At 39.2% G+C, this 19038-nt stretch overlaps 1 protein-coding gene across 7 annotated transcripts in view; it reads left to right on the top strand.

Annotated features, from left to right (window-relative positions):
* The window catches only part of CARMIL1 (capping protein regulator and myosin 1 linker 1), a 306964-nt gene that overhangs the window by 187644 nt on the left and 100282 nt on the right, over window positions 1–19038 (top strand). For all 7 annotated transcript variants that reach the window (XM_070777554.1, XM_019985895.2, XM_019985894.2 and 4 more), the window contains 5 exons: window positions 8–94; window positions 9888–9991; window positions 12395–12472; window positions 12610–12686; window positions 15631–15735. In XM_070777554.1, the coding sequence (XP_070633655.1) occupies window positions 8–94; window positions 9888–9991; window positions 12395–12472; window positions 12610–12686; window positions 15631–15735 (451 nt within the window). The remainder of the gene's footprint in view (window positions 1–7; window positions 95–9887; window positions 9992–12394; window positions 12473–12609; window positions 12687–15630; window positions 15736–19038) is intronic.

Raw genomic sequence — 19038 nt, 5'->3', positions numbered from 1 at the left:
TTCACAGGTGTGTCTTCTTTAAGCATTCAATTTGCCAAACTCCCAAAGGGATTAAAGCATTTAAATTTGTCTAAAACCTCATTGTCACCTAAAGGTACAGTATATCTTACTTATTTAACTTTATTTACTTAACTTTGTATCGATAATGTATTTACTGCCCCATGCTTCCTTATACATGGTTAGAATTATTACTCAGTTATGTATCTGCCTTTAGTAATGTAGTTGATCCTTGAACAATGGGTTTGAACTGCCGGGTCCACTTACATGTGGTTATTTTTCAATAGTAAATGCTACAGTACTGCATGATCCACAGTTAGTTCAATCTGCAGAAGTGGAGGAACTGTGGAGACAGACAGCTGGCAATTAGTTATGCGCAGTTTAATCCTCGTGTTGTTCAGGGGTCAACTGTATGTGTATTGTAATGCTCTGGCAGTTTTAAAGTAAAGAAGTTATCTGATTGAAATTCTGGTGTTCTAAAGTGAAATGCTTTCATACTGGAGAATAATCTGAATGTCCACATGCAGTCTTCAACTTTTTCAGCTTTGAGTTGCGGTCCTGCCTCCTGTTCCTAAAGGCAGCTGTTTGTGTTGTGTTGTTGTTGTTTTGTTTTTGATTTAGCAATTTTTTTTTTTAATAAAATATAGTTGACTTACAACACTCTGTTAGTTCCAAGAGCATAAGATAGTGGTTTGATATTTCTGTATATTCAGTTCAGTTCAGTTGCTCAGTTGTGTCCAACTTTTTGCAACCCCATGGACTTCAGCACACCAGGCTTCCCTGTCCATCACCAGCTTCCAGAGCTTGCTCAAACTCATGTCCATTGAGTCCGTGATACCTTCCAACTATCTCATCCTCTGTCATCCCCTTCTCCTCCTCCTTCCATCTTTCCCAGCATCAGGGTCTTTTTTAGTGAGGCAGTTCTTTGCATCAGGTGGCCAAAGTATTGGAGCTTCAGCATCAGTCCTTCCAGTGAATATTCAGGACTGATTTCCTTTAGGATGGACTGGTTTGATCTCCTTGAAGTCCCAGGGACTCTCAAGAGTCTTCTCCAACCCCACGGTTCAAAAGCATCAATTCTTCGATGCTAATGACTATTGGAAAAACCATAGCTTTGACTAGATGGACCTTTGTTGGCAAAGTAATGTCTCTGTTTTTTAATATGCTGTCTACATTGGTCATAGCTTTTCTTCCAAGGAGCAAGCGTTTTTTAATTTCAGTGGCTGCAGTCACCATCTGCAGTGATTTTGGAGCCCAAGAAAATAAATTTTGTCACTGTTTCCATTGTTTCCCCATCTATTTGCCATGAAGTGATGGGACTGGATGCCATGATAATCGTTTTTTGAATGTTGAGTTTTAAGCCAACTTTTTCACTCTCTTCTTTCACTTTAATCAAGAGGTTTTTTAGTTCCTTTTTGCTTTCTGCCATAAGGGTGGTGTCATCTGCGTATCTGAGGTTATTAATATTTCTGCCAGCAATCTTGATTCCAGCTTATGCTTCATCCAGCCTGGCCTTTCACATGATGTACTCTGCATATAAGTTAAATAAGCAGGGTGAGAATATACAGCCTTGATATACTCCTTTCTCGATTTGGAACCAGTCTGTTGTTCCATGTCTGGTTCTAACTGTTGCTTCTTGACCTGCATACAGATTTCTCAGGAGGCACCTAAGGTGGTCTGGTGTTCCCATCTCTTGAAGAATTTTCCACAGTTGGTTGTGATCTACACAGTCAAAGGCTTTGGCGTAATCAATAAAGCAGAAGTTTTTCTGGAATTCTCTTGCTTTTTCTATGATCCAGCGAATGTTGGCAATTTGATCTCTGGTTCCTCTGCCTTTGCTAAATCCACCTTGAATATCTGGAAGCACATGGTTCATGTTCTGTTGAAGCCTGGCTTGGAGAATTTTGAGCATTACTTTACTAGCGTGTGAGATGAGTACAATTGTGTGGTAGTTTGAGCATTCTTTGGCACTGCGTTTCTTTGGGATTGGAATGAAAACTGACCTTTTCCAGTCCTGTGGCCATTGCTGAGTTTTCCAAATTTGCTGGCATACTGAGTGCAGCACTTTCATAGCATCATCTTTTAGGATTTGAAATAGCTCAACTGGAATTCCATCACCTCCACTAGCTTTGTTCATAGTGATGCTTCCTAAGGCCCACTTAATTTTGCTTTCCAGGATATCTGGCTCTGGGTGAGTGGTCACACCATCGTTATTATCTGGGTCACGAAGATCTTTTTTGTATAGTTCTTCTGTGTGTTCTTGCCACCTCTTCTTAACATCCTCTGCTTCTGTTAGGTCTATACTGTTTCTGTCCTTTATTGAGCCCATCTTTGCATGAAATGTTCCCTTGGTATCTCTAGTTTTTCTTGAAGAGATCTCTAGTCTTTCCCCTCCTATTGTTTTCCTCTATTTCTTTGCATTGATTCTGTATCTTACCAAAGGATTACTACTGGTTGTGTTTTTTTGGTTCATCCTTGGAAAGACTTCTTTGCTATCACACTCCCCCTGCCCCCACATACACATAATCCTGTCAGATGGACTGTCTGGTGTACAGAAAATGGTTGGGCCTAACTGCAGTTACATTCATCACTCTTGCTGTACCCGCTCTATTTCCTGTCTTGGAAGTTGCCTTTCTTTCCCCAGGTTCTTTCCTGACTCCACTCACCATCTTCCCATTTTCTTCTGTTCTGTTCTTATTTTGCTATATTGTCCCCTTTATAACACTACTACTAATAATTGAAATCTTCCTGCATACATCATGCCTTTGTACTTGAAAAGTTTTTCTTTCATCTTGTATTGGAAAAATCTCCATTCTTCCTTCTGTGTTTCTCTGTATGTCTCCTTTACTACTCACACAAAACATGTCACTTCTGATATTTCTGGTCACCAGATATGTGGACGTTTCCCCCCCACACCAGGCAGTTCTCTGCAACACCAGCTGGGTATCCTATAATTCAGCTCAGTATCTACCTGGAGATGACGTCAAATCCCACAAGTTAAGGGCTCTGTCCCACAAGACTGTTATGCCCCCAACACCCTCCTCTCCCTCCATGCCCTTTACATGCCTATTGACAAGCCCAGGTTATCAGAGGTTCTGAAGTCTCTCTAATTTGCTAGAGTGGTTCACAGAACTCAGGGAAGTGCTTATTACACTTACTAGTTTATTTTTTTTAATTATTTTTTTAAAATATAAATTTATTTATTTTAATTGGAGGTTAATTACTTTACAATATTGTATTGGTTTTGCCATACATCAACATGAATCCGCCACAGCTGTACATGTGTTCCCCATCCTGAACCCCCCTCCCTCCTCTCTCCCCGCATTTACTAGTTTATTAAGGGTAAAGGATCCAGATGATGAACAGCCAGAAGAAGAGATCCACAGGGTGAGGACTGGGAGGGTGCCAAGCACAGGAGCTTCTGTTCCTGGAGATTTGGGGCGTGTCACCCTCCATGTGCCGATGTGTTCATCAACCTAGAAGCTCTCCAGAACCCATGGTATGTTCATGGAGGCCTTATCACATAGGCATGATCAATTATTAACTGCATTTCCAGGCCCTCTCCCCTTTGTGCAGAAGTGTTGGTGGGTGGGAGTGGGGATGGAATTCCAAGCTGCTCATTGTGGCTTGGTCATTCTGATGACCAGTCCCCATCCAGGAGCCCACCCAGAGTTGCTGCATTAGAACAAAAGATGCTCCTACTGCTCTTATCACTTACGAATTTATAGGAGTTTTGGGAACCCTGAGTCAGGGTCAAAGACAAATATCAGAACAAGGGATGTTTCTAGTGTTTTTATCGCCCAGGAAATTACAGGGGTTTGAGGAGCTCTGTGCCAGGAACCAGCAAGGGGGGCAGAGACCAATACATATTTTCTCTTATGTCACACATCTCCAAATATTTTTAGAGAGCTTCAGTATATTTTACAAAACCCTCATCTATGATCATCTCTTCTGACATGTCTTCCCTATTCCTGAGGCTTCAACAGAATCACTTACTTTTTCCTTTGTGTCACTTCTAGGTCATATCTAACATCATTGTATGAATTTTGTGTTTTCCCTATGAGAAGGGGGCTGTCTTTGCCACACGTGTGTGTTTCTTGTCTCCATCTCTCCAACACCTGATATAGTGGTGCTACCCAGTGTGGGTGTAAAATGAAACTTTCTTGAGTAATTTGCCACTCCTTAACATATGGCTGTCTTTTGAGGACAATATGTGTAGTGATTGCCAGTTCTCCAGCAGATTGTCTAGGCTTGAGTCCTAACATTTTTACTTAACTACAAATACATTAATACATCTCAGTCCCTTGATTCCTTAGCAACCTCATTTATAATATGGAAATTTGAGTCTCTACTTTGTCAGAGGTGGTGGGATTAAATGGGTTAAAATGTATAGTGTCATTTTTGGCACAGAGTGCCATGTTGTCCCTGCCACCATCATCTTCCTCCTTCCCTCCCTTCTCTTTCCTTCCTCCCTTCCATCATATAGTGTTTTTCCATCATGTATTTTTATATGTTCCTATTTTGCCCAGGACAACCTCAGTGTCCCCACCCACAAATCTGGTGAATTAGTGCTCCTCCTGGAAGACTCAGCTTCTGTCTCCTTTTCTCTTTGAAGTCCTTCTCAGACAACCTCCTCTCACCACCCCCTGCAGAACTGGATGCCCCTTTCTCTGCATTCCATAGCACTTTGTAAATCCCTCAACTTCAGTGCATGTTTCACTGTATTTTGGTTGTGTCCTAGCCTGCAAGGTTCTAGCTGGCAAGGGTCTTGTGTCCTTCATTGCTGTGTCCCTGGCACCTGGCACTGCATGTTCTCACTGCTGTGTCATGGGTGAGTGGGTAAAGCAAAGTGGTCCGGGAATGGTTTACTATCCATCCGTTCCTACTTTATTCCAACCGTGCAGTCATGGTGAGTGAGTTGAAATTTGGGTTCGTTCCATTCATGCCATGATTGTGTCCACATGTTTAAGATGAAGGGACAAAAGTAACTTTCCGAAGGGAAACAATTCACCAGGAGCCAGTGTTTTCTGTCCTGATGCCTAAAGCCATCTATAGATCTGAAAGCTAAGATGTAGTCCCTTTCTGTTATCAGTGTTCTACATCAGCAAATCAGTTTTATAAAAACCCTTTTCCTGATGATTATCAGTGCATTACATATTATGGTACAGACTTCGAAGATTCTGAAAAGTATGACTAAGAAAGCAAAAACTACTTGCAATACGAGTACCAAGTCAATACAAGATTGTCACTGTTGACACTTTGGTACTTGTTCTTCTGCACTGTTTGGTGTCGGTAAGTAGTTTTTTTTAAATATAAATATCTACAAAAACACACACATGTATATATGTGATTATACTATTTTATGATATGTGATTACTGTTTCGTAAACTTCTTCCCCTATCCCCCATAGTAAATTGTGATCTTTTGTGTCAGTAAACACTTGGTCACTTTCAATGCTATGTGATAGCCCAGTGTATGCAAAATGTCCCCTCACTTATGCACATAATCTAATATTGTACATGTAGACCGTTTTAAATTCAATAGTGCAAAACACCCTAATATGACATCTATATCTAATCACCAGTCATGAGTTAATTTCTTCTTTAGGATAAAATTCTTGTAAGTAGAATTGTGAGGTCAGAGTTTGTATAATTTTTAAAAAGCTGTTTCTGACATGTATTGTCAAGTTTGTCCTCCAAATATTTTGTACAATCCTCTTTATACTCTCACCATCAGTGGATATTATTCTTTCTTTTTTATTGTTTGTCAAGCATATGAACACACATGTTCTGATATTTTAATTTTAGTTTCTTCAGTTAGTGCTTAGTTGGCTTTTCCCCCTTGTTCCTTAGTCACTTATATTTCTTTTGGAGGAAGTTGCTAGGTCCCCTCCTTTGTTACTCTTCTATTTAAAGGGTAAATTTTTTTCTTGTAAAATCATGTATCACGTGCTTCATAAGTCTAACTCTTTCTTAAGGTAGAGGTTTTTTTTTTTAAACTTGATATTTAATATATTTGTTCATTATTATTAATAGAAGACAGATAGAGGGACGTAACAATCTTTGATCCTTCTGAAGGCAAGCTTGGGTCCTGAGGTACCTGAGAGATGCCCTCTCCCTCCCAGTGATGGGAGTGGGCAGGTTCTTCAGCTTCCCCTGAATCAAGACAGCCCCACATGCCCTCCACCCTTTACAAATGAAGATCCACACCTTTATCTCTTTTCTGCAATAAAATATGTTTGAGAATTAATATTGTTTTATAACATGTGACCCAAAGAATTTTAAGTCATCCTTCCTAGGATGTATATCTTGAAATGCTGCCTTTTAAAAAATTGATTTCTTAAAGGTTTTCAGTATTCTTGCAGACTGTCACAAAGGATCTGAAAGGTCTGTGGATTTAAAATAACTCAGATTAAATTGCACTTTTAAACTTTTGCTGAATTTGACTAACATATTTTATTTCTGTGAAAACATTTATATTCATGACTCCATAATTCAAGGCAGATTTTTTTTTTTAAATCTCCCCATGACATCCACACTGTGTCCAAATATCCTTTCTCTTCCTCAGATGTGAGCTAAGTGATAGTTTTCTGGATTTCTAGTAAATGTCCTGCTGGTTGCCAGATTATGTCAGTGCAGGGCCATCTGGTACCACCTTTTTCCAGCTGTAAACACTCCAATAATAAATATGAAGAATGGTCAAAATCACTAGATAGCCAGAATTGAGAATAGCATGAAAATTTGTGTGTAGTTTGGGTTGGAAGAGCCCTGATTCTTTCCATCCTATATTTTTGTAATTCCCTGCCATTACTGTGCTTATTATCCCAGGCCTCACGTGGAATGGGCTCAAGAGGTAGGGGAGGAAAGCCTTCATTCTGTCTCAGTAGCTTGAAGCTGAGCTGATAACACAATTCTCTCCCAATTCTAATCAGACATTGGCCAACTGCCAAGCACCCATATTTGTCAAGGAGTGTTTTGCTGTCAAGACTAATTTCACCTTCTAATTTCAGAATTTATTTATTGAGTTTTTTTATACCTCACTAAGGTCATAATTTTAAAAATTATTTTCTTGATGAAAGTCTGATGTTTTCCAAATGTTTTGGACTCAATTATGCCATTACAAAATACATTGGTACTACCAGTAGCAGACAAATTTAAGGAAGTTGGTCATTTGAACAATCATAAAGTTACCTCCAGAAATCAACCTTTTCTAGAGGCTATCGCAAGTTCCTTTTGTTTAACAGTATCAAATCTGCACCACCTTCACTGCCAAGCCCTTGGCTCTTACTTCTTTGATAGTATTCAGTTCACTTCAGTCACTCAGTCATGTCTGACTCTCTGCAACCACGTGGACTGCAGCACACCAGGCCTCCCTATCCATTACCAACTCCCAGAGCTTGCTCAAACTCATGTCCATCGAGTTGGTGATGCCATCCAACCATCTCATCCTCTGTCATCCCCTTCTCCTCCTGCCTTCAGTCTTTCCCAGCATCAGGGTCTTTTCCAATGAGTCAGTTCTTCGCATCAGGTGGCCAAAGTATTGGAGCTTCAGCTTCAGCATCAGTCCTTCCAATTAATATTCAGGACTGATTTCCTTTAGGATGGACTAGTTTGATCTCCTTGCAGTCCCAGGGACTCTCAAAAGTCTTCTCCAACACCATAGTTCAAAAGCATCAATTCTTCAGTACTCAACTTTTTTAGGGTCCAACTCTCACATCCATACCAGAAAAAACATAGCTTTGACTAGACAGACCTTTTTTGGCAAAGTAATCTCTGCTTTTTAATATGTTCTCTAGATTGGTCATAGTTTTTTTCCCAAGGAACAAGCATCTTTTAATTTCATGGCTGCAGTTACCATCTGCAGTGATTTTGGAGCCCAAGAAAATAAAGTCTGTCACTGTTTCCCCATCTATTTGCCATGAAGTCATGGGACCGGATGCCATGATAATTGTTTTTTGAATGTTGAGTTTTAAGCCAGCTGTTTCAGTCTCCTCTTTCACTTTCATCAAGAGGCTCTTTGGTTCCTCTTTGCTTCCTGCTGTAAGGGCCGTAAGGGTGGTGTCATCTGCATATCTGAGGTTATTGCTGTTTCTCCCAGCAGTCTTGATTCCAGCTTGTGCTTCATCCAGCCTGACATTTCACATGATGTACTCTGCATATAAGTTAAATAAGCAGGGTGACAATACGCAGCTTTGATAATACTGACCTCACTAAATTGTGATTATTCAACTGTCTCTGTTTCCTACTGTATGGCCTTTGAGAGGGTGAATTATTCTCTGAGTCTCAAAAGCCTATGCCTGCTATACAGTAGCCTTTAAATAAAGATTTGTTGCATTGAATAAATCCTTGCATAGCTCTGGCTTTTCATCATGGAATTTATTTAGCTTCTTTCCTGATGGTCTTTGAATTTTCTGAGGGCAAAGAATGAGTCTTATTTACACATACCTCCCAATCTCCAGCATTTTATAAACATGTTATGAGCACTTAATAAATGCTGAGTTGATGGCCCAAGAAATTCTTGCATGTATTTAAGTAAACTATTTTCCCCTCTGTGTTTTGAAGTCTTCTCTATACAAACCCAGATGCACACTTACCATCAAGAAATGGCTCAGTAGCCTTTATCAGATGCACACTGGAGTTGGTTCTTTGTACCTCTCCAAAGCTGAAGGATAAGATAATAACCTCTTCATCAGTGCCACACATTCTAAACTTGGAGCAGAGAACTGCTCTCACGTGGGGCTGTACTTGTAATGCTCAGCTTTTTTCTTTTTTTTTCTTGAAGTGCCTCTTGGGGTTCTGCACTCATGAGCAATTTTGGCCTGACCCTTGCCCCTTATCTGATGAAGAAATTATCCATGTCTGGACAAAAACCCCATCCCCTATTTTAGGTGGCTAAGACAGCCTGGGATTTTCAAGAAGAATTTTAATGAAAAAGAAAAACAAAATGATTTATAATAGTATACCCAATTTAGAAATAGTTTTATTTCCAAAATGCACGATTTGGAACAATGGACTTTGAGTAGAAACAGAAAAAGCATTGCAGTATCCCACATGCCTGTTATCTAAAGAATAATCATCAGTGATAATTGTGTGTCTTGACCTCTTTAAATCTCAGGGAGGGAACAGTCCTTTCTGGGCTCACATTTTAAAGTGTCCTGATGAAAATCTACCTACCACAAGGTGCTAAAAGGCCTATTTCAGTTCCTATTACCCAGAGATAGTAGACCATACCTCTCTCTTTGCAGAGCAATCTTGCCTCCTCATATATTCATCCATTTATGTTAGAGTTGACTTGAATCATTTATGTTATTTTATATAAATAGTGTGTAGAGTGATAATTATCAGTTTTTCCTTTTGATTGCTTGTTCCATTGTGTACAGAGCATTTTCTCTTTGTAAAGTCTGTTTCAATCTAAATTTTGCCTTGAATATAATGCATTAGGCAGAGCAGTACATTCCTAGATTAACTTCCACATACTTTCAGTAGTCTAAAGTATCTGACTCTGAATCTGCATCCTTTTAATACTGTACATTAAGGCAAGAATCACCTGGCAGGATTGAGAAAGGGATAAAAATGATCAGTTAGATTGTTTGCATCATTCTAAGACTTCAAAGTAAAATCTTCTCCCTCCACACCATTAGAAGTGGAACAGGATGAAGCTGATTCCATTTCATTCTCCTCCTCATCAGTGAGTTGGTTGTCTGTGACTGACTAACCTGTTCTTCTTGAGAAGATGTCAGAAGACCATCCTCAAGCTGCCTTTTGGGAATGGTGCTTCTGGTTAATCTCAGTCCTGCCTGTTGATGGGGCTGTTGGACCCTTTAAAGAAAATCACAGAACTCATTTTTGTTCCTGGAATGGAAACTAAGCTTCATCTTGTTATTGTTGCAGGGGTGAATAGCCTTTCTCAGTCACTGAGTGCCAACCCTTTGACCGCCACCACCCTCGTCCATCTGGACCTCTCAGGGAACATCCTTCGCGGAGATGACCTCTCGGTGGGTTTTCTTTCCCTTCCTGCCATCTTCCATGAAACTGTACTTAATAAGCCTGGAATAATTTCTCAACAGGGCTTTGTAATGTATTTTCCCACATCTCCTTTTATCATGACATCTTAAAATCATTTAGTTATGAGCTTATAAGTGTTTTAGAGAAATATTCAGAGCTTGCCTTCATTAAATGTAATCTATCTCGTACATTTTTTTTCCTTCTCTCACTTAAGGTTGTTGAAGTTTAAATTCTTTCTGCAAATACTTAGTCTGAAGAAATTTTTTCTACATTTCAAAGCATTGTTGCACCTGTTAAAATTGTCTGATAAGAAAGATTAGAGGTGAAAAGTGAATTAACTTATCATTGAATAATATTATTAGGAAGACCAGTGGCTTTTAAAAACATAGTTTGTGAAGGAAAAGGATGTTGGGATGAACTTCAGTCCAATGTTCCATGAATACAGTAAAGAAGGGGAGGGTTAGGGGTCAAACTGGGGCTACTTTTGAAAGTTTGAGTGTGAAGGGAAAAGTTTCCCTTCAGTGGTAACAAGGTTTTTCATGCCTCTGACTCAGTAATATCAGCGTTTGGCAGATCTTGTTGATAGAGTGAATTGGGAATCATCTCATTGTCAGATGGGGTGAATGGTCCCCTTCCCTTTGGTCACCAGGATAGAATTTAGAATAAATGCTCCTTTATCAAGGGGGCCTATAGTACCTGGACCTCTTCAAAGGACCTTCATTTGCATCTCATTGCTTTATGGGAGTGAAAAATGCTGTGACCTGTATTCCCATTTCTCTTCTGTTTTACTTTCCTTGTAAGACAGGGAATGTTGCCACAGTCCTTTTTGTAGTTATTTGCTCTCCCTTACACTTGAACTCATTTACATAGTCCTTGCTTCCTGGTGTGCCATGACTTTTTCAGTGTGTTGTCCAACCTGAGTTGTGCCTTTCCCTGGCGATTCATAAATCTGCTCCCTCCAAACATGAAACCAGGGGTCTGCTGGGAAACCGCCAAAACGTTACAGTGGCACACTAACAGAATCGCGAGAAAAAGTGGAGCCTGAAGATGAAACAAGAAGGGACATCCATAGGCACCTAAGACAGCCAAGGAGCTGGCCGGGAGTCCTGTCACAGCGGGGCTTCTGGGGAAGGGCAAGTGGAATGATAAGGCCTGAGTGGCAGTGGGCTTCTAGCCCCTACGTGCTGAAGTTCTGAGAGCCATTCAGCTGGTGCTTCAAGGGATAACCCAGCCTAGCAGGGCCTACTGGAGGTGTTGGCCCAGTAGGGTCTTGTCACCACTTGAGGGTGATTAGAGCTCCCCCAGCTGGTGACCAGGAGTAAAATCGCAGTGCCAGGCAAAGAGAATCAGATCTTCGTTAAGTGAGAAAAAAAAAAAAAAAAAGATTTTTCTGAATCAGAATTTTCATAATACAGTACATTCTCTGTGTCTGAGTATTCTAAAATACTTTTAGTCCAGCCTGTTGCTCTTCTGAATTCCTTAGTAGAGAGGAATTTTCTCAACCATCTACAGCTATGTTGCTACATTCAGGAATCTTTGCCAAGGACTAGGACGTCTCAGTGTAAGCTTGTTTGTTTTTTCAAGTCTTTCAAGGCATCCACTGAAGCGAAGCAGAGGTTAGCTATTTGCCTGGTGGCAGGAGCTTGGATTTGGTTTGCTGTTGGTGGCTGTTGGCAGTTACTACTCACATAGGCAATTAGAGAATAACAGAGTTATTAATTTTATTGTTCTGATAGCCTTGTACAGGGATGAGGGGATCATTTATGCATTGTGACTCCCTAGAAACTGAAGTGTCTTAGCTATAAATGACATTTTAACCCCCCTCCCCCCCCCAAAAAAAACAACTAATCGTGTTGTCAGGCACTTTCTTGTTAGATTTTGGAGGTAACTAAGGATATAAAAATTTTTTTGTTGACCCAAAAAGAGAATATATATTCTGAAACTACCAGCCTTTGTTTCAAATTCAAAGTAGTGGTTCCTTGAACGCTTTCAAAAGTCGTTAGTATTTTGATAGGGTGGCTGCAATTCAGGTGGTATTTCATTCTCAACAGTTAAAATCAATTAGCACGGTCCCAAAATAATATAACAAAAATAGAGCTAATCAGAAAAACTAAGTCATATGTAGCAAAAAGGGGGTTTGGTAGCCAAGATTCCATTTGGCCTTTTTTAAAAAAACATGTATAATTTAAAATATTCTTTGGATTTTTGCTCTCAGGGAAGGTAACAGAATGACAAAAAATTCTGCTGATCCTCTTGGGAAGAGTGAAGCATGATCCTGGGTGGTTTTGGGGCAACTTTATTTAAAATATTAACTTGCATTGTGTGTGGGCATGTGCCTGTGGGCATGTGTTTTCTGGATCCTAATATATTTGGTTTTTATTTTTTATTTCAAGTCCATGTACAGTTTTTTGGCCCAGCCAAATGCCATTGCTCATCTGGATTTATCCAATACTGAATGTTCCCTGGACATGGTAATATTTTTTTTATATTGCTCAAGGGGTCTCAGAACAGCTATTTATAAGATGGGAAACAATGGGCTTTCTCCCTAATAAGATATTCTCTTAGTCTTAGAAATATTTGAAAATAAGAGTGATTGTTTCTTTCCCAGGTCTGTGGAGCTCTTCTGCGTGGCTGCCTTCAGTATTTAGCTGTGCTCAATCTCTCCAGAACTGTGTTTTCTCACCGGTATGAAGTCATTCCTGCTATTATCATCATCTTTTAGGAGTGTCTTTCTCTCAGAGAACATTGTAGTAAGATGAAAACAGTAATAAAGGGTGCATGTTGTATGTGAAAGAGGAGATGGTCCTAAACCATTATTGATGAATAATAGACCTTGCAAGCTCAAATTTTTGTTATGTCTTTTCTCCCTGCATGACAAGGTTCTTATCAAGAACTCCAGCCTGCCTATCTGAACTCTGTAATAAGGTGCCATTTCTCGTATGTGGACAGGCATTCTCTCTAAATATGGTAAAAATCCTTTTAGAAACGTCTGAAGGTGTTTCTCAATAATGCACTTTGAAGTAAGTCTCAACTGTGTCTGGGAGGCAAAGACAATAGTCAGCCTAGAGCTCTAGTATTCTGATTTGTGGAAGTGGCCGGCCAGCCTCAGCGCCTCACTTCTACCTTCATGTAGAATTCTACAATTCATGTAGAATTGTTTGCAAAACCAGGCAGTAGATTAGAAGTAACAGATATTCACACACAGCAGAAGCAGCAGCTTAGAATGGGAGAATGCAGAAGAATGATGAAAAGTACATGGGCTATTTTAGATTTGGTATTCTACTATCATTTAATGCATTAATACAATTCAGCACTCAGCATTTGTTACCACAAGTCATAAACAATATCAAAGTCATGATATGCTCTTTAATAGCATGGAAGACTGCCTAATATCATCTCCTCTTTTATTGGCTCACCTTTTTAAAGCTTTATATATTCCAAGGGATAATAGTCACTTTGTTGGAAAAAATCAGAATTAAACATGCTTTCTTCTACAATTATGCCTCATAAATAAGTTATTCTACATTTTAAAGTACTCCTGGTCCCTTACTTTAACAGTGATGTAAATCTTTAGGATAGCAAAAATATGCCACAAATACCTCAACCAGATATGATCAGAAAGTGTAAAGTGTAGGAGATAAAACAATGGGAGAAGTTGGGAGTTTTCTTAGGTACTGTATTTCAAAGACCTTAGAGGGTATTAAGTTGACTGCCCCATCAACCCATGAATTTGAAGAGAGCTCATGAAACCATGCTTTAGTGGAGCTATGATAGACTGAGGAATTGGGTTAGAAATGATATTATAGTACTATAAGGATCTTCATCTAATCAGCTCTTTTATGATGATTGGTTGTCAGTAGAGCTATTAAGCTTGTAGAGCGAAACTGCTAACAAATTGCCTTGTCTTCCAAATGAGAGGATGTGATTACACTGTTTAATACCCACTCCCTTACCTAGATGTAATCATAGGAAGCCCCTAGTAAATTATGTCAAAATTGCTGCATTTGCACTGAGTTGTAGATTGTTAGCCAGTCTGTTCATACTGTGATTCACGGATAATTTCAGAAGTGTAACAGTCAGGATAGGTCAGGTTGTTCCAGTAACAAATGATTACCCCCAACCCACCACCCTCTCTATAGCTTTCCACAACCGTGATCTTGCAACATGTCCGTTATGGGCCGGCCACATCAACTTCACGCTGGGAGGCAGAGCAGCCTCTTTCTAGAACATTGACAGTCACATAGCAGAGGAGAAAGAAGGATGGTAACACACACAGTGGCTGGTAAACCAACTCTCTGGAAATTGCACACATCACTTCTGCTCACATCCCATTCACCAGAGTAGCTAAGCCTGCCATTTGTGGGGTGACTGATCATCATCCTTCAGAAACGGGCAGTATTTGGAAACATTAGAACATCGACACCAATACGATGTAACAGAAAGAAAACTATGTTCAAATAAAAAATTAACATTTGCTCATCAGAAAATGAACCTGAGTGTTCAAGCTTATATCCTTCTGATATCTGAAACCAGAGTTGTTTGAAACATCTGGAATGTATTCTACCAGAATTCTCTTTCTTCTTGAATTTATTTTCATCCTCTCAAATAGAGATTCTTGCTGCTTAGAATAGAAAAATAGCTATTTTCTTCTCAAATAGCCCGAAATTGTCCTGTTTTAAAACCTTTCTCAAATATTGACAGGCTTCCTAGACCTCTGCATAAAATGTTGTTGAATAAGACACGGTTGAGCTGGACTTCTAGGATGGCTTCCTCCCTGAGATAGTATGATTCCCTCACAGAATATGCATAGCTATCGTTAAATGAGTGTTGACAGGGCATCAGGCTAAGTGCTTTACTTAGTGAATCCTTTCAACAATTCTATCGGATGGAACAAAATAAGCTAAGCATTGATATTCCAATTTGACTCTGAGATTTCATTTTTCTTAAACCCTCATATTGTGGTGTTGACTCTGTCTTCTTGTTGAGTTGTATGATTTGATCTACTTCCCACTGGAATAGCAAGCAAGGGGATATATTTGGAGGTTATAACCCTTTCCTTTTGCAGTTTTGTCTTTTTTCTAATATTTGTCCTGAAATAATTAGATTTGTGGTATGGCTATAAGAGCCGAGTAGGATATTCGTCATGCAGGCTTCTTGCCAATCAGACTTGACCTCCAGTCTCAATCTTGGCGCATCTGAGACCTCTACATCTGAAAATATCGCCAAACACAGGTAGCGATCCTTAACAATCTGATGTCATCCAGTGGGAAGGCTCTTTAAGTTGGTGAGAAATATATGTCTTCTTTGACTTATTTCCTAAAAACTCAAATATGGAGTTTCCTCGAGATCTAGAAATAGAACTCAATGAGTTCCTTGGCTTTGAAGAATAGAAATAAAATGTTTTAAAATTTAATGACATTTCTTAACCTCTCTTACATCACTTTAAAAAGTAGACTGAATTTACTTTCAGACTTTTTTTTTCTTTTTACTTTTAAATTTCTACTGAGGATACAACTGATTCATGGATTATTTCACAGTGTCTGAATTACCAATGAATAATTTTGCCAATAGGGAAGTGGGGTGTGGAGATGGAAGGTTAAGTGTATGACTGTCATGATTTGTTTTTCAGGAAAGGAAAAGAAGTACCGCCGTCTTTCAAGCAGTTTTTTAGTAGTTCTCTGGCTCTGATGCAAATCAACCTTTCAGGCACAAAACTGTCTCCTGAGCCCTTAAAGTGAGTGGTTAATTCATTTTCTCCAGAGCTTTTAAAGTTCAATTTGTTATTATGAATGTGTTTGAGGGAAGGGAAAAAAGACATACAATCCCAAGACAGTCAAGGCAGATGAAAATGCCTTTTACTTTGGGTCACAAAGGAAATCAAATTCTTTTCGAGTACATTGTGTGCTATTGATATTATTGTATCTTCTAGGGGAAAAAAACTTTCTTTGGTTTGTGACCTTGGCATTAGTCACTGATCTATAAAAGTGCTTCTGGATACCATTGCCTTTATACTGACCTCTGTTCAGTCCATTTTAGGTAGACTCTTGTGTGAATTATAAATATTTCTACTAACAATAATAATCAAACTATATGTACTTGTGTGTGCAACAGAACCAATTTTTAGGTGTTTTGCTTTCTGGTTACCTGGGTATCTATCTGTTTGGGTATTTTTACTTGGCAGGCAACTTATGTTATGGATGAATAGCCCCAGTGGACAAGTAGCAGTGAAGTTGAACTTGTTAGAATAATTTCTTATCCCTGAATTTCTGTTCATCATTGCCAGAAATAATGAAAAGGGCTGTAGAATCTAATTTCTCATTGAACGTATTTTCAATTTTAGTTATGAATACCTATATTATCAGTTATGTTCAAATGTGCACACAGATTTCTCCTTTCCCCACCTAACATGTAAATCAGCATTCAGTTTTCCCCTGTAATTTGTGTGAAATGTTAAAATCAATGTCTGCTATTCATTTTACTGAACATTTTTTTCAAATTAATTTGTAAATTCCCTTTTTAAGAGCTGTGAAATTCTTGATAACAGTATTCTGCAAAGTGCTGTGTGACTAAAACAACAGAGGCCTTGAGAAAGAGTTGATCTATAGCTAAGTGCTAAAAAAGACAACCCAGAGGGATGGTATGGGGAGGGAGGAGGGAGGAGGGTCTAGGATGGGGAACACATGTATACCTGTGGCGGGTTCATTTTGATGTTTGGCAAAACTAATACAATTATATAAAGTTTAAAAATAAAATAAAATTAAAAAAAATAAAAAAATAAAAAAGAAATTCTGATGTTATAGCAGGCCTTTTAAAAAAGTTTTAAACTTTTTGTTTTGTGTTAGGGGTATAGCCAATTAACAATGTTGTGGTAGTCATTTCAGGTGGACAGCAAAGGGACTCAGCCATACATATACATTTTTCTACTCTCCTGCAAACTCCTCTCCCATCCAGGCTGCCACATTACATTGAGCAGAGTTCCATGTGCTATACAATAGATCCTTGCTGGTTATCCATTTTATTTTATTTTTTTTAATTGGTTATCCATTTTAAATATAGCAGTGTGTACATGTCCATCCCAAACTCCCTAACTATCCTTTCCCACTACCCTTCTCCCTGGCCTTTAAAAAAAAAAAAAAACAAACAAACAGAAAAAATGGAATCTGTATATTAGAGATCTCTAAATATAACGGCTGCAAATAGTAAAAAGCCATGATTAGGCTATTTGTGTGGATATGAATAAAGCTATGAGAATCAATATTCTGAAGGGGAATCCCTTATAACTTAAACACACTTACTCATTTGATTGATATTTATCGAGCATTTACAATGGACTGTGTTCTGGGGGGCACTGAGTAGAAAGCAAAACCAGATTTGATATTATTGTATCGTATCAGCATGAAGTTAGCATATTCAAAGTGGTTTTAGTGACAGGTGCATGGTATACTAATTCTTCCAATGTTTTTGGTCCTGTAGAATATAGAGTAGTTCTTCATTGATCAGGGCAATTGATTTTATAGAATAATCCTCACCACAAGAACATGAATTTACTTGTACTTTATTATAGATATAGGCTTATAAACATTTGTATTTAAAAGTTGTTTTGTCAGTGTTAAATATTGTGACCTCTTATTAGTTATGTGAATGTTTAATAATAAATCAGTCCAGGCAGACCTCAGATATACTGCAGGATTGGTTCCAGTTTCCTGCAATAAAGTGAATATCACATAGTGAGTCACATGAATTTTTGAGTTTCCTGGTGCATATAAAAGTTATGTTCATACTATACTGTGGTTTATTAAGTGTGCAGTAGCATTATGTCCAAAAAATGTCCATATCATAAATAAGAAACACTTTATTGCTAAAAAAGGCTAGCTATCATCTGAGCCATCAGTGAGTTGTAATCTTTTTGCTGGTGGAAGGATTGAAATATTGTGAGATGGGACACAGAGGCGAGAAGCAAGCAAATGCTGTTTTAAAAAATGGCACCAGTAGATTGGCTTGACACAGGATTGCAGCAAACCTCCAATTTGTTAAAAAAAAAAAAAAAAAAAAATGCAGTGTCTGTGAATTGCATTAGGATGAGGTATGCCTACAGTCTCTTCAGGTCTGTATTTTACCCTGTAAAATTTTTAACATGAAGAAAAGGCTGATGGCTCAAGATTCTATAAACAAAATTTCATATGTGCATTTAATGTGAAACTATAATTTGAAAAGAGGTGCTTGGGATTACCTGTGAGAGGATGAGGATGGAAGGGAACTTGCAAAACACTGCCCTAAGCTGGACGCAGAACTGGGTGCGTCTCCACAAACTGTCACCTGCTGTGTTGACAGCAGCCATGGGAAGGTGTCATTATCCCTATTTTACAGCTGAGGAAATTGAAGCTCAGAGAAGCCAAGTTTTGTCAAACTCACTGTCACAGATTGGGTTTTTTGGGAAGCAAAGTTAGAGATGAAAATTCACCTGTAGGATTTTATTAGGAAATGATTTTGGAATCCCACCTGTGAGGTGCAGGGTGGGCGGGAAGGAGGTGGGATGGGACAGAGGGGAGGTTGAACTGGGACTGCCACAGTGAAGCCCTCAGCCCGCCTGATGGGAGCTTTGTTGTTGGAATGACCCTGAGCTGGGTGAGGGGGCTAGGCCTTTATACCCCTGTGTTGATCAGTCCTTGGATATAGGCTGCTCTTGGAAGCAGATGTGACCTTGAGTGAGATACTTTTCTGCAGCTGAGGCAGCTCCCATAGAGGACCGATGGTCGAGGGGGCTCTGGGGAGGAACACTGCAGAGTCCACTACTCCAAGGAAGAACACAGCTGTGAAAAAAAGCAGTTACTCTCTTTGAGCAACCACTGGCTCAGGCCTGTTCCTAAACCACATTGCATCCCTCTGTACCGGGTGGGTGTAGGGGGTGGTGGTGGGAGACCCTCATTTCTTACAGGATGGGGAATTCGTAGCCATAAGAAGGGTAAAAAGGCCCCTTCTCTTGAGAGTGACACTTTAAAGTTTGGACATATCCATATTTTATAGAACTTCTCCACTT

The sequence above is a fragment of the Bos indicus genome, chromosome 23, assembly GCF_029378745.1.
Source record: "Bos indicus isolate NIAB-ARS_2022 breed Sahiwal x Tharparkar chromosome 23, NIAB-ARS_B.indTharparkar_mat_pri_1.0, whole genome shotgun sequence".
Taxonomy (NCBI): Eukaryota; Metazoa; Chordata; class Mammalia; order Artiodactyla; family Bovidae; genus Bos; species Bos indicus.
The sequence above is the reverse complement of the archived record's forward strand: the minus strand, read 5'-3'. Positions and strand labels throughout refer to the sequence as shown.